This window comes from Oryx dammah, unplaced genomic scaffold (assembly GCF_014754425.2).
Source record: "Oryx dammah isolate SB20612 unplaced genomic scaffold, SCBI_Odam_1.1 HiC_scaffold_5, whole genome shotgun sequence".
NCBI classification, from domain to species: domain Eukaryota; kingdom Metazoa; phylum Chordata; class Mammalia; order Artiodactyla; family Bovidae; genus Oryx; species Oryx dammah.
The window spans coordinates 86,710,094-86,726,981 of NW_024070189.1; the positions used below are offsets into that span (position 1 = coordinate 86,710,094).

General features: G+C 36.5%; 1 protein-coding gene across 8 annotated transcripts in view; it reads right to left on the minus strand.

Annotated features, from left to right (window-relative positions):
* The window catches only part of RAPGEF6 (Rap guanine nucleotide exchange factor 6), a 217,024-nt gene that overhangs the window by 119,563 nt on the left and 80,573 nt on the right, over positions 1 to 16,888 (minus strand). For all 8 annotated transcript variants that reach the window (XM_040241778.1, XM_040241776.1, XM_040241777.1 and 5 more), the window contains one exon: positions 10,352 to 10,495. In XM_040241778.1, coding sequence (XP_040097712.1) covers positions 10,352 to 10,495 — 144 coding nt within the window. The remainder of the gene's footprint in view (positions 1 to 10,351; positions 10,496 to 16,888) is intronic.

Sequence of the window (16,888 nt, forward strand, 5' to 3'; positions counted from 1 at the left end):
AAGAAACTTTTTTCCCCTGTGAGACACAAATTTTTAAAATCTGATTTAGGCAGGCATATGTCCTACGTAGTTTGCTTACAATAACACCCCTTTGCTTTTTCTCTGTCCATGTCTGAATTCATGACGCTGTAACTAGGTACAAAAACCTTCTATTGAGAATTCTACATTGTTTCGCAGAAGACAACTGACAAACATTCTCCTAGGAGATGATAGATGCCCATGAATAAAAAGAGAAAAATCCTGTTCTTTTTTTTAGGTATAAAGCACCATAAAAAACTTATCTGTCCAGAGCACTTTGGCTTGTAAATAGGGTGAAAAGCAATATTGAAAAGCTGCAGATTCTCAGAGGTTGGACTCCAAATTTCTCAGTAGTAACCTGGTCAACACTCACTGTGTTATACACAAGTCAGACTGGCAAAGGCTCCAGATATACAATCTTTACTTTAGAAGTGATAGAAAATTGTCTAGTCACTTATCCTTTCATTCTACAAGTATTTACCAAATACAAAATATTTATTTAAGAACAATCAGGATCCATCAAGTGTACAAATAAAGTTCAAACTGTTGGGCAGTTTCTTTATCAATCAGTGACTATGACTTTAGCAGATCAAGCCTGAAATTATTATATGCAACAAGAGTGTATATACTTCCTCCATTTTGACTTGAATAAATGATTAAACTAGTTGTTCACCGGTGCTCTGCTATGGTCTAAAGGTCTGCATCTCACTCCTACCCCTCTCCCTAACCCCTACCTCCTTCTGCAAATTCCCAGTGTCAAAAATCTAATCTCCAAAATCATGGCATTAGGAGGTGGGGCCTTTGGGAGGCGATCAGGCCATGAGAGACCTGGAACTAGAATTGCACATAAGTGCTAAGTCACTTCAGTCATGTCCAACTCTTTGTGACCCCTTGGACTGTAGCCCACCAGGCTCCTCTGTCCACAGGATTCTCCAGGCAAGAACACTGGAGTGGGTTGCCAGGCCCTACTTCAGGGGATCTTCCAGACCCAAGAACTGAACCTGTCTCTCCTGCAGCTCCGGCACTGCAGGCAGATTCTTCACCACTGAGCCGCTGGGGAAGCGGAAGCTGGGATTAGCGCCTGCCTAAAAAATGCCTCAGGGAGTTGCCTAGCTCTGTTCTACCATGTGGACACAGAAAGGGGTTGGCAGTCCATAATTAAAAGGGACTTGGTAGCTAGTACAATTCCTATACATGATGCAGGGACTGAGGGTCTTAAAAACATTGAAAATTAGCACTTGAAATAGAAAAGGAATTCATATCATCTGATTCCTAGTTTAACGTCTATTATATCGTATTAAACTGAGGGATCTGGCTCTTATAAACCTGACCATTTCAAGGATGTGATTTATTTGAAAGTCCAAATGGGTGGTCCTGAGACAAATACTGAGATGCCCCTATGAAGGTCTGTGTTCCTGCATAATTCACATATTGAAATTCTAATTCTCAAGATGATGGTATAAGGAGGTGGAGTCTATAGAAGGTGATCAGATTATAAGGAAGGAGCCCTCATGACTAGGGTTAGTGCCCTTAAAAAGGAGGCTCCACAAAGCTCCCTAGCTCTTTCCACCATGTGAGCAAAAAGCAAGAGGTAAACAGTCTACTATCCAGACGAGGGCTTTTACCAGAACCTGAACATGATGACTGCTAGAACCATGATCTTGGTCTTCTTAGCCTTCGTAATTGTGAGAAATAAAGTTCTGTCTTTTTTTAAGTCACTCAGTCTGCTACCATGTTATAGCAGCCTAAACGGACTAAGACTCATTCCATGAGGTGATCTCAGCAATCACACTTGAACTCTTATTCAGGAGCACTGACAAATGTCTTAAATCTCTCTCTATACACTATAAATCCAAACAAAACAAGGAGCACTGCAGGAGAGAAAGGAATATAAGGCACAATTACATAAGCAGCAAATGAGAAAGAAACACTTGTTGCATTACTAATTTGTGAGCCTAAAATGAAACCCTAAAGACTCCACCAGAAAATTACTAGAGCTAATCAATGAATATAGTAAAGTTGCAGGATATAAAATCAACACATAGAAATCCCTTGCATATATATACTAATAATGAGAAAATAGAAAGAGAAATTAAGGAAACAATTCCATTCACCATTGCAACGAAAAGAATAAAATACTTAGGAATATATCTACCTAAAGAAACTAAAGACCTATATACAGAAAACTATAAAACACCGGTGAAAGAAATCAAAGAGGACACTAACAGATGGAGAAATATACCATGTTCATGGATTGGAAGAATCAATATAGTGAAAATGAGTATAATACCCAAAGCAATCTATAGATTTAATGCAATCCCTATCAAGCTACCAACGTTATTTTTCACAGAGATAGAACAAATAATTTCACAATTTGTATGGAAATTAAAAAAACCTTGCATAGCCAAAGCAATCTTGAGAAAGAAGAATGGAACTGGAAGAATCAACCTGCCTGACTTCAGGCTCTACTACAAATCCACAGTCATCAAGACAGTATGGTACTGGCACAAAGACAGAAATGTAGATCAATGGAACAAAACAGAAAGCCCAGAGATAAATCCCCACACCTATGGACACCTTATCTTTGACAAAGGAGGCAAGAATATACAATGGAGAAAAGACAATCTCTTTAACAAGTGGTGCTGGGAAAACTGGTCAACATTTGTAAAAGAATGAAACTAGAACACTTTCTAACACCATACACAAAAATAAACTCAAAATGGATTAAAGATCTAAATTTAAGACCAGAAACTATAAAACTCCTAGAGGAGAACATAGGCAAAATACTCTCCTACATAAATCACAGCAGGATCCTCTGTGACCCACCTCCTAGAATATTGGAAATAAAAGCAAAAATAAACAAATGGGACCTAATTAAAATTAAAAGCTTCTGCACAACAAAGGAAACTATAAGCAAGGTGAAAAGACAGCCTTCAGAATGGGAGAAAATAATAGCAAATGAAGCAACTGACAAACAACTAATCTCAAAAATATACAAGCAACTCCCGCAGCTCAATTCCATTAAAATAAACAACCCAATCAAAAAATGAGCCAAAGAACTAAATAGACATTTCTCCAAAGAAGACACACAGATGGCTAACACACACATGAAAAGATGCTCTACATCACTCATTACCAGAAAAATGCAAATCAAAACCACAATGAGGTATCATTTCACACCAGTCAGAACAGCTGCTATCCAAAAGTCTACAAGCAATAAATGCTGGAAAGGGTGTGGAGAAAAGGGAACCCTCTTACACTGTTGGTGGGAATGTAAACTAGTTCAGCCACTATGGAGAACAGCGTGGAGATTCCTTAGAAAACTGGAAATAGAACTGCCTTATGACCCAGCAATCCCACTGCTGGGCATACACACCAAGGAAACCAGAATTGAAAGAGACACGTGTACCCCAATGTTCATCACAGCACTGTTTATAATAGCCAGGACATGGAAGCAACCTAGATGTCCATCAGCAGATGAATGGATAAGAAAGCTGTGGTACATATACACAATGGAGTATTACTCAGCCGTTAAAAAGAATACATTTGAATCAGTTCTAATGAGGTGGATGAAACTGGAGCCGATTATACAGAGTGAAGTAAGTCAGAAAGAAAAACACCAATACAGTATACTAAAGCATATATATGGAATTTAGAAAGATGGTAATGATAACCCTGTATGCAAGACAGCAAAAGAAACAATGTATAGAACAGTCTTTTGGACTCTGTGGGAGAGGGAGAGGGTAGGATGATTTGGGAGAATGGCATTGAAACATGTACAATATCATATATGAAACGAATCACCAGTCCAGGTTTGATGCAGGATACAGGATGCTTGGGGCTGGTGCACTGGGATGACACAGAGGGATGGTACGGGGAAGGAGGTGGGAGGGGGGTTCAGGATGGGGAACATGTGTATACCCATGGCGGATTCATGTTGTTGTATGGCAAAACCAATACAATATTGTAATTAGCCTCCAATTAAAATAAATTTATATTTTAAAAAATAAATAAAATGAAACAGTAGATTCTAGAGTATCACACCATGCTTACCACCTGCCATACTATGCTAAAACAATGAACTGGGTGGTAGAAAACATGTAAAGGAGGGTGAGCAAAACAGCAGAGGATGCGATGGTTAGACAGTATCACTGACTCAATGCACATGAATTTGAGCAAACTCCAAGACACAATGAAGGAAAGGGAAGCCTGGTGTGCTGCAGTCCATGGGGTCTCAAAGAGTTGGACATGACTTAGTTACTGAACAACAATTAAAAATTCAACTCATTACCTATGAAAAATGTTCACCACTTAAAACACAGTAGTCAACTTTCCATAAAACACACATACACTTAAATTCTTAAGTAAGTTGTGGTGGCTCAGATGGTAAAGAATCCACCTGCAATGGACGTGACCTGGGTTCGACCCCTGGGTTGGGAAGATCTACTGGAGAAGGGAACAGCTACCCTCTCCAATATTCTTGCCTGGAGAATTCCATGAATAGAGGAGGCTGGCAGGCTATAGCCCATGGGGTCGCAAAGAGTAGGACATGACTGATCGACTTTCCCTACTCTATCTTCAGAAGAGAACATAATTATGAGCAAATGTATATAAGTATGTATATCATCTTATGGGTTCTACTTCAATCAGAAGCAGCACAGTCTAGGAACATGGAAGTGTTAGGGAAGGCTTCTCTAAAAGAGTTCATGGAGTTGTAGGAGCTGAGCAAGACTTTGTCAGGAGGACATGGTAGAGACCATTCTGGATAAAAGGAGCAAATAGCATGCTAAGATTCAAACTGAATCATCAAAGGACAGAATTACATTAACAAAGAGGACTGTAAGAAACTTCCAGGGTGAGAAAACCAGAGGAAGGAACAACCTACAAAATAATGGGGCCAGAAGGCTGAAAAGGTAGGCTGGGGGCAGATGAGAAAGGGATTTACATATCAGTTAATCTCAGTACTTTAATATTTCTCAGCTATATTTCTAAGATATATAACTTATTCATAAATTAATACATGTATTACCAATATATAATTTATTAACATATAATACACATATTCTAAAATATATAATCTATTTATAAATACATGTAAAAAATGGTTAATAAATGTATTTATAAATTAATATATGTGAATTTATACATGTATTAATACATGTAGTATCAGCAAAAATGCTTTGTGTTCACTGTAAATAAACAGAAAAATGTACACAAAATCTTAAGAGGATTACAGTACACATAAACTCTATTTTCTTCCCATGTCCCATTTTGCAAACTACATTTTAATGACCTAATTACTAAAAGAAAAAAGGTCTTCAAGTCAATAATTCCAAACCCAGTCATCAGTTTCCAGCAGACATCCTTTGTCATCATTTAATTGGCTTCTAGTCATTTATTATTATATGTTGTAAGGCAATTAATTCAGTGACTTTCATATACATTTATATAAGCACTCTATCTTGTAGGGTTGAAAAAATAAATTATTTAAAGTGAACCATAGCAAGTACAGGCTACAAGAAACTTGTGAAAGGCATAGGTGGCTGATTGCTGCCTGCCTGATTTTATATTTCCTACCTTTTTTCTCCCTTTGATACTTTATCTAACTATTTTCAGTTATCTTTACATTTATACATATTTTGGTAAACATGTTTTATAGCCAGGAATCAATAAATAATAAAATTTGTTAGTAACAAGAACAAACATATTTTTTTGAGTATTTTAAATAATAGTAACAGAAACAGGAACTGTTGACATTACTGCATGTTTTTCAATGCACGAGACAATGAGCAGAGCCTCTTATACATAAAAAATCACTAAGAAGGATACACAACTTGCCCAAAGTTACACAAGAAACTTCAACAAGCTTATAAAAACAGGCACTCTATTTTCTTTAACAGGCAATATGCTCTGAGGAATATAAGCATGATGGTTCACATTTTCAAAGCATGTACACTCTGATGGGAGAAACAGACATTTGAATGAAAAAAAGTACAATATAGTATAATAAATGGTAACAGTTATATACACGGGATACTACAGCAATGTAGATATGTATACCTAATCCTACCAAGAAAAAATCATGGATTCCTTCCATGAGATGATATAAAGTATTTAAATTAAAATTTTTAATTTTAAATTAAAATTCTCATTCATACCAGCCACATTTTAAATGCTCAAAAGCCACATGTGGCTGGTTACTATCAGTTTGAAAACCACAGATATAAAACATTTGCATCATTGCAGAAAGTTCTATTAGACACAACTGGTTTAGACTACATGCCAGATAAATATTCTAGGTCATTAGACTTTCTAATAGGTGGTAGTAGGCCATAAAAAGACTTAAGAGTTTAAAAGAAATAACACTGTTAAAAGATTCTTTTAGGACTGATAAAAGTAAAATGAATGAATTATTTGGTAGCAGGGGATAGTGGAGTACATAAAGACTAGGGCTAGGAGTACACACCAGAGAGAAGAGAAAAACAGAACTTGAAATAAACAAAGTGATTAAACAATATTTTAAAATGCCAAAATTATATAATACTTTTCAATTTAAAAAATTCTCCTAAGTACTTAAAATGAAAAATTATTGCTTTTACAATAAAAGTTGTTGGGGGGGGGGCGGGTTGCTGGGAGATGCTACTACAACATTTCTAAAAAGAATGACAGTGAACACTAAAGCAATGACATGCGGAAACTGAGATAAGGGCACAAACATCTGAGAGAAAGAACCTAGAGATATCATTAACTGATTAAACCTCGAGTGTGAACCATCATGCAAGACAGGTAAACTCAATACTGTCATCCTCATTTTTAGAGCAAAGCAACCAAAGCAGTAACAGTTCAGATAAAATGCCCCAATCACATAATAAATGAAAGAAGAATTCAGAGAGATGGCTCATCTAAATAAAAGACTATTTTTACTTGTCTTAATTACCTATCCTATTCACTGAATATTGCTCCCAATCACCTCTATGCTATTTTCAAATATCAAGTACATCCTCCCCAAGGATTAAAGTTCTGAAATCACTGAGAATATTTGAAGATATTTAAATGTGTTGTGAGCTCTGAGAGCAATACCCAAAGGAGTTTCAATAATGTTATTACTGTTATAGAAGTGCTCTTTTAACATTAAAAAAGAAAAACTTTTCAAGTTTAGAGTGTGCTTCTCACTTTTATACAAAGCACTGTACATGAGCAGGCTGAAAATATTACATAAAAATAAATCATTTTTTTCAATCATTCTAGGCATTCACTTAGAAAGTATCTTTCAAACACATGCAAAATTTTTAATGTTCATAAAATCTGATGTACAGGTTTGGATTAATGATACTTAAGAAAACTACTGTAACAAAATATTCCATACACCTTTAATAATTTTTGACCTTCAGCACTCTAGCAAGAAAAAGTTGATGGCTCGCAAGTGCAAAAAGAAACTGTCAAATTTCCACCGCTATCTTAAATAATGATTCTGGGACTTACATGGTGGTCCAGTGGCTAAAAACTCCATGCTCCCAATGTAAGGGGCCCAAGTTCAATCCCTGGTGGGGTAACTAGACCCACCAAGCCACAAGTTAAGACTGAACAGGCATGGGCCTCAACTAAGACCTGGTGTAGTCAAATAAACAAGTATTTTTTTTTTAAATGAGTCCTCCTGATCTCTCTGAACTGCTGATAATACCCACAAAAGAAATAAAGATCCTATGGTAGTCATAAAACCAATTACCTACTGTATCAATACTGATTAAGATTTTTGCTATTAAAACTTATACCCATCCTTATCTAACTATTCCAAAATAGAAGGAGGAACACTGCCAAATTCACTGTAGTAAGCCACAATCACACTGCTATCAAAAGCAGCCAAATACACTACAAGAAAAGAAAATTACAGGCCAATATCTTTGATGAATACAGATGTTAAAACCCTCAAAAAATATTAGCAAATCAAATCCAAAAATATATACAAAGGATCATACAGAATGATGAAGCTGGATTCATTTCAGGGTTTCAAGGATGGTTCAACATACACAAATCAATTACTGTGATATACCACACTAAACAAAAGCAGAGGAAAAAAAATGGTGGAGAAAAAAAAAGCATTTGACAAAATTCAACATCCCTTCATGCAAAAACTCTCACCAAAGAGGGTAGAGAAAGAACATAGCTCATCATAACAAGAGTCATTTATGACAAATCGATCACACTCAACAGTGAAAAGCTGAAAATCTTCCCACTAAATTCAGGAATAATAGGAGGATGCCCACTCACCACTTCTGGACAACATACTATTGGAAGTCCCAGTCATAGAAATAAGACAAGAAAAAAAAATAAAAGGTATCCAAACTGGAAGGGAAGAGGTAAAACTGTTACTATTTCCAGATGACATAATACTTTCTATAAAGAGCCCTAACTTTTCCACACACAAACCCTTTTAGAACTAATAAATATATCTGGCAAGGTAGTAGTATACAACATTAAAATATAGATATTGGTAAAGGAAAAAAATTCCTGTTTAAAATTATGTTAACTAAGCAAAATACCTAAGAATAAATTTAACCAAGGAAGTGAATGACCTATACACTGATAACTACAAAACACTGATAAGGGAAAATGAAGATGACACAAAGAAGTGGAAAGATAGCTCATGCTCTTAGACTGCAAGAATTAATATTGTTAAAATGGCCACACTATCCAAAGCAATCTACAGATTTAATGTAATCTCTACCAAAATACATAGGAAATTCTTCATAGAATTAGGGGGAAAATCCTAAAATTCATATGGAACCACAAAAGACCCAGAAAGTTCTATCCAAGAATATACAAAATTTCATTAGTAGTTCCATAAGTGAGTGATGGGACTGATCAACTTTTAATTTTTCAAAAATAGACAAGAATCATTTGTGCAATAAGTCCAAACTTAATTAAAACTTGAATTAGCTAAAATTAATTAGTGACAGAGAAAGTTACTATATAAAAAGTGGGAATTCCCTGGCAGTCCAGGGGTTAAGACTCGGCACTTTCACTGCCATGGTCCCGAGTTCAATCCCTGTCCTGCAAACTAAATGGTACAGCCAAAAAACAAAATGAAAAAAATCATTAAATAATAAAAACAGGAAATGAACTTTTATGTAATAAAAATGTGAGGACTACTTCATATGTTATTGCTTGTTGTCAGAATGTGTTCAATCAAAGAAATTCGGCAAATAATGACTAAATCCTTCAGTTTAGTCGCTCAGTCGTGTCTGACTCTTTGCGACCCCATGAATCGCAGCACACCAGGCCTCCCTGTCCATCACCAACTCCTGGAGTTCACTCAAACTCACATCCATCGAGTCGGTCATGCCATCCAGCCATCTCATCCTCTGTCGTCCTCTTCTCCTCCTGCCCCCAATCCCTCCCAGCATCAGATCCTTACAGCTGCTCAAATTTAACACTCTAACACAAACAACTCCCTAAATAATCCTCCTCATTCCTAAAATGGAATGAATTTCTGTTTCTGACAACCAAAAGAACATATACCCTTGGGAATTTTGATACCCTAAATCTCTAGGCTGTTTTTATATTTTGGGGGATCAAGTTTCCATTGAAAACTTATAAAACACACCTGGATTTATTCTTTCTTAAATTATCCTTATTCCTTGATTCAACTATTGGATCATTCAAAAAGTTTGTTCAAGTATTTCCCGTAAGATCATATGGGAAATTCTGAAAAAACTTTTTGGCCAACTTAATACTTTTCAGTCTGAAAAGCAGCATCTCTTATTACAATATTAAAGACTTAAGAAGATTTTCTGGTTTTATGGAAGTTGATTATTTCATCATTGTCTTTCAGTAATTGCCTGTGAAAACATACCTTTAACAATTGCATATATTTCTGCACTAGCATACAGTAGCATAACTGTCCCACACCTGAAGGGAAGAACTGACTTTTTTTTTATTTCTTTGGTATGCCTTAGTCCATAAAAGAAAAAAAAGCTCCCAAATGAGTCTATTTTCTGAGTTCTCTTGGCACACATACACTCAGGGCACACTGTTCAAGCAACAGAGAGGTTAAGAAAATCCACAAGCATGTCTAAAAAGATACATTAAAAAAATTCTTTTACACCATTTAAACAAAAACAAATACCCCACTGGTAAGACTATTTCTATCAAAGCCAACACAATAGAAACATTTAAAAAAATTATACAGATATCTTTACGTGCCCCAAACTTTTATCTGTAGTGCCCAAGTGTTGATATTACCAAAAATATATGCTATTACCAAAAATATGTTATGTTCATACTGTATATGAACATTAAGGAATATCAATGAAATGTTCGTAAATATACTTACAGAAAGATAGTTGTTAATATCCACATCATCAGTAATAGTCTGGCGTTCTCCTTTACAATTAATTTTCCGAAACCTTCTTCGAGACTGTCTGGCAGGAATTTCTCTTTGTAGAATACTATCTTCATTATCTTTGGAATTCTCTACCTGAAACACATGTTCACATTCCTGATTAAACATCCAATTTTTCCATATTACTGACAGTCTGTGGAGTTTTAACAGGCTCATAAGGAGGCTTCATTTACTACAAGCAAGAAAACTGCTTCAAGAAAACAGTCTGTATAGGACAATGCTCATGAGTACAGAAAGATTAAAGGTGACATTATAAAGATCTGGAGACCACAATTTCCTCCCAGGAAATAGTCTCTCTTGCTTACGTGAGCATACATCCTCCTAAGTAAAGTCACTTACCAGAAATGAAGGCTGTTAACTACACCTACACATTCAATAATCACAACATCTGAGTTAGTCTAATTACAAACTGCCTGGTTATACACATATTTTATTTAGCAAACAATCATGGTTATGCCTTCAGTGAACTGCTAAACAATGAAACAAAAATGCTTTATGTGTTATTCTTTGATGTCCATCTTAATGCATGAAAACAGTCAAGAGTAACTAAGGCTGGCATCTTCTAAGGAGGAAGGGAAAACTAACATTTACTGACGGCTTTAGGCCAGGATGCCTATACATTATACTATATAGTATACACAAGAGCCCTGTAATCAGATATTCAGTTCAGTTCAGTCGCTCAGTTGTGTTGGACTCTTTGCAACCTCATGAATCCCAGCATGCCAGGCCTCCCTGTCCATCACCAACTCCTAGAGTTCACTCAAACTCGTGTCCATCAAGTCCGTGATGCCATCCAGCCATCTCATCCTTGGTCGTCCCCTTCTCTTCCTGCCCTCAATCCCTCCCAGCATTCAGGGTCTTTTCCAATGAGTCAACTCTTCGCATGAGGTGGCCAAAGTACTGGAGTTTCAGCTTCAGCATCAATCCTTCCAATGAACACCCAGGACTGATCTCCTTTAGGATGGACTGGTTGGATCTCCTTGCAGTCCAGGGGACTTTCAAGAGTCTTCGCCAGCACCACAGTTCACAAGCATCAATTCTTCGGCGCTCAGCTTTCTTCACAGTCCAACTCTCACATCCATACATGACCACAGAAAAAACCATAGCCTTGACTAGATGGACCTTTGTTGGCAAAGTAATGTCTCTGCTTTTGAATATGCTATCTAGGTTGGTCATAACTTTCCTTCCAAGGAGTAAGCGTCTTTTAATTTCATGGCTGCAGTCACCATCTGCAGTGATTTTGGAGCCCCCCCAAATAAAGTCTGTCACTGTTTTCACTGTTTCCCATTTATTTCCCAGGAAGGGATGGGATCAGATGCCATGATGTTAGTTTTCTGAATGTTGAGCTTTAAGCCAACTTTTTTACTCTCCTCTTTCACTTTCATCAAGAGACTCTTTAGTTCTTCACTTTCTGCCATAAGGGTGGTGTCATCTGCATATCTGAGGTGATTGATATTTCTCCCAGCAATCTTGATTCCAGCTTGTGCTTCTTCCAGCCCAGTGTTTCTCATGATGTACTCTGCATAGAAGTTGCAGGGTGACAATACAAGCCTTGACGTACTCAGGTGTTACTATTTCCAATTTAAAGGTGAACAAGGGAAAATCCAAAAAGATCAGTGACTTCCAAGTCTCATAACAGTGATACTTATTAAAGGTGATCTAGAATACAAGCCTGTTTCCAAAATTTATGCCACTGATACAAGACTACATTGCCAAGGGAGGAGGGGAAGGATAGAAATAGCTCAGGGATATTAACAGGTACAAACATCCAGCTGTAAAATAAATGACTCATGGATATGAAATGCACAGGGTGAAGAATATAGTCAATAAATATGTAATAACATTGTATGGTGACAGATGGTAATAGGACTTATTGTGGTGATTATTTTGAAATGTATAGAAATACCAAATCACTACTTTGGGTAAGAGAAACTAACCTAACACTTAAGTTAGTTTCACCTAAGTGTTCTGGGTTGATTTTACTTCAAAAACAAACTCACTCAAAGTAAAAGAGATCAGATTTGTGGTTCCTAGAGATGAGGGCTGAGGGAAGAAGAACAGAACTGGAGAAATCAACCTTCCCAAATTCGGACTATACTACAAAGCTACAGTAAACAAAACAGTATGGTACTGGCACAAAAATAAAAAAAAAATAGGTCAATGGAACAAAACAGAAAGCCTGGAGATAAACCCTTGCACCTATGGACACCTTAACTTTGACAAAAGAGGCAAAAATATACAATGGAGAAAAGACAGTTTCTTCAACAAGTGGTTGGGAAAACTGGTGAACTACATGTAAAAGAATGAAATTAGAACACTTTCTAACACCGTACACAAAAATAAACTCTAAATGGGTTAAAGACCTAAATGTAAGACTAGAAGCTATAAAACTCTTAGAAGAAAATATAGGCAGAACATTCTCTGACATAAATCACAGCAAGATCCTCTATGACCCACAACCCAGAGTAATGGAAATAAAACCAAACAAATGGGACCTAATTAAGCTTAACAGATTTTGCACAACAAAGGAAACTATAAGCAAGGTAAAAAGATGGCACTCAGAGTGGGAGAAAATAACAACAATGGAAACATCTGCAAAGAATTAATCTCCAAAATATGCAAGCAGATTACGCAGCTTAATATCAGAAAAACAAACAAGCTGATCAAAACAGTGGGCAGAAGACCTAAACAGATGACATACAGATGGCCAATAAACACATGAAAAATCCTCAACATTGCTTATTATTAGAGAAATGCAAATCAAAACCACAGTGAGGAATCATCTCACACTGGTCAGAATGGCCATTATCAAAAAGTCTACAAACAATAAATGCTGGAGAGTGCCCAGGAAAAAGTTGTAGAGAAAAGGGAACCCTCTTACACTGCTGGTGGGAATGCAAACTGATAAAACCACTATGCAGAACAGTATGAAGTTTCCTTAAAAAAACTAGGAATAAAACTGCCACACAACTCAGCAATCCCACTACTGGGGATATACCCTGAGGAAACCAGAATTGGAAAAGACACATCACATGTATCCTGATGTTCACTGCAGCACTATTTACAATGGCTAGGACATGGAAGCAACCTAGATGTCTACTAGCAGATGAATGGGTAAGGAAGTTGTCATACATATACAAAATGGAATATTACTAAAAAGGATGAAAATGCAAAAGGAATATTACTCAAAAGCTGTAAAAAGGAACACATTTTAGTCAGTTTTAATGAGGCAGATGAATCTAGAGACTATTAAAGTGAAGCAAGTCAGAAACAGAAAGATAAATACTGTAAATTAATGCATTTATATGAAATCTAGAAAGATGGCATCAGTGATCCTACATGCAGAGTAGCAAAGGAAACACAGATATAGAGAACAGACCTTTGGACTCGGTGGGAGAAGGAGAAGGTGAGATGATTTGAGAGAATAGCACTGAGACATATATGCTACCATATGCAAAATAGGTAACCAGTGTGAGTTTGATATATGACACAGGGCACCCAAAGCCAGTGCTCTGTCACAACCTGGAGGGATAGGGTGGGGGGAGGTGGAAGGGACACATGTATAACTATGGTTGATTCATACTGATGTATGACAAAAACCATCACAATATTTTAATTATCCTCAATTAAAATAAATAGATTTTAAAAAGAAAAGAAACACAGAAACTTCCAGTTATAAGGCAAATAAGTACTAGGGATGTGATGTCAACACGATAAACACTATTGTATACAACTCAGTGACACATGTTATATATGAAAGCTGTTAAGAGTAAATCCTAAGCATTCTCATCACAAGAAAAACATTTTTTTCATTTAACTTTCTATCTACATGAGATGTTAGTCATTAAATTTATTGCGCTTTATCACTTTATGATGTAAGTCAAATCATTACACCTTAAACTTATACAGTTGTATATGTATAAATTTACATATATAATAAATAAAACTGGAAGGAAAATAAAATAAATATTTATTATTATCCCTCAATATAACTGGAAAGAAAGAAAAAGACTATCTGGCCTATCTACTAAAAATTACAAATTACATCATAATTTTAAAAAATCACTTTTGCAAAGGTATACTGACATGTTCTAAAGTAGACTTATAATTAACCTCACATTCAATAAATAACAAACAACAATTTCAGCTTTTTCCCACAACTACTTCTCCTGCTAATATTGTATCACTTGCTGATATTAAAAATTTCCCAGTCATCCAAGAATGAAATTTCAACATTTCCAATTCCTCTGCTTATCTTCCAAATCTTATCTTCAATCATTTCTTCAAAACTGTCAGAAGGTTTTTAGAAATCCCTTTCATGATGCCTTTTCATTCCCACCATCACCATTCCTTAGTCAAGCCTTCATCACTTCAGTCCTAAACTTACTGCTTCTGTCATGGTCTTCTCCAATTCCATCTGGCATGGTCAGGTAAGTCGCCTAGATAAAACAGTACGTCGTCCCCTGTTCAAAATGCTACAGTGGACCTCTAATGGATACCAAATAAATTTAAATTATTACATTTGATATCCCAAGCCATATTTGCTCTATTGCCAAAATATTTTTAGGACTTTATCTTACACAAGGAAGTCTGGAGAAACTGCTCCCACATCCTCCTCCTCACAAAAAATCCTCTCACTTAAAAGCTCCAATGAGATATGCAAAACTTCCTGATGGTTTCTCAAAAAGAATCAATGTCTAAACTGTTCTGTTTCCAATGTGAGTGTTCAGGAGTAAGTAGCAGTCAAAACACTGTGACTCTTCATGGTTCCCTACTTTGGCCACCTGATGTGAAGAACTGATTCATTTGAAAAGACCCTGATGCCGGGAAAGATTGAAGGCGGGAGGAGAAGGGGATGACAGAGGATGAGACCGTTGGATGGCATCACGGACTTGATGGACATAAGTTTGAATAAATCCCAGGAGTTGGTGACGGACAAGGAGGCCTGGCATGCTGCAGTCCATGGGGTTGCAAAGAGTCAGACATGACGGAGCAACTGAACTGAAACATAAGTTACATTCTGCTAAACAACTTTACCTACTTCAATTTCTGTTATTCTATCCATTTTATCTTCATATGCTACGAATCATGTGAGAACATCTCAACTACCATCTCTTCAATGACCACGAGACATTCCTTTGACTGGTTTACTATGTGTACCTGACCCAGAGTTCTCATAAATAGGACTGTTTTCAGGCCTTTGCATTCATTTGTATTATTTCTGCCCAGAAGTCATTCCTTCTCTGCTAAAATCTTGGCAAGCTACATATTCCTCATAACCCAGTTCAACCAACCCTACCTCTGCCCCAAGGAGGTACCGCCCCTTCTACACCACTAAGTATGTTAGCAGTGATTATTAGATAAGACCACCTCACTACAAGTTCTCTAGTATAAGAATTGTCTTATATTTATATTCATCTTTGCTCACTTATTAAAAATCTTTGCCAAAATGGGCATTAAATTCTTCCTTTCTCCCAACACATTTTAAGCCCTGTCAAGTATGCGTAAGATACTCAATGAATACACAGGTAGGCAGAATAACTTACTGAATATTATTTTTCTGAAAGGTATAATCCAGAAGACACATGGGTTGACAGTCTAATTCAAAACTACAGAATTTTGTACAGGCAGCAAATACATGTCACCTCTTTGAGATTAAATTTCCTCTTTTAAAAAATGATCTTATTTACTAAATCACTACACTGGGCCAAGTATCAGAAACTGTAAGTTATATCCTTTAAGGCTCACAACAGAGCTACTCTTTCTGTTAACAGATGCTGGGGAGCCTCATAAAGCTTTTTATTTCACACAAATGGATGAGAAAAAACTCAAAAATTAAGTGTGACGGAAAAGTTCATTGCCTTCATACCACCCTATCCCACAGGATATTCCAGATTATTTAGGTGAAATTCCAAGTATAATGATTCTTAGATCTTTTAATATCTACCATTTATCTAGCAAAAACAGTGATGTAAATGATGATAAAGGATTTTCAAGATAGAAATAGTAGTAAATTAAAATTAGGAAAGGAGTTTCTAACCCTCAAAAATGTGGGGGAAAGTACCAAATGAAAAAAGCAAACAATGTATAAATGATTAAATGCTCACTGAAGACAACTGAAATGTGAGATTAGATTTAAAAAGTGAAATCTCATAAACACATACTGAAATGGCACAAAAGTAGGAATCCTAATGCAAAGAATGAAGTGAAGGCAAAATATCAGGAAATACGCTAGCAACAAAGACCCAATCGACGAGATGATTTCTCAACTTTAAAGGCAAGACTTTCCACTTTGATGGTTAGTTCAGTTCAGTCGCTCAGTCGTGTCCGACTCTTTGTGACCCCATGAATCACAGCACGCCAGGCCTCCCTGTCCATCACCAACTCCTGGAGTTCACTCAGACTCACGTCCATCGAGTCGGTGATGCCATCCAGCCATCTCATCCTCTGTCGTCCCCTTCTCCTCCT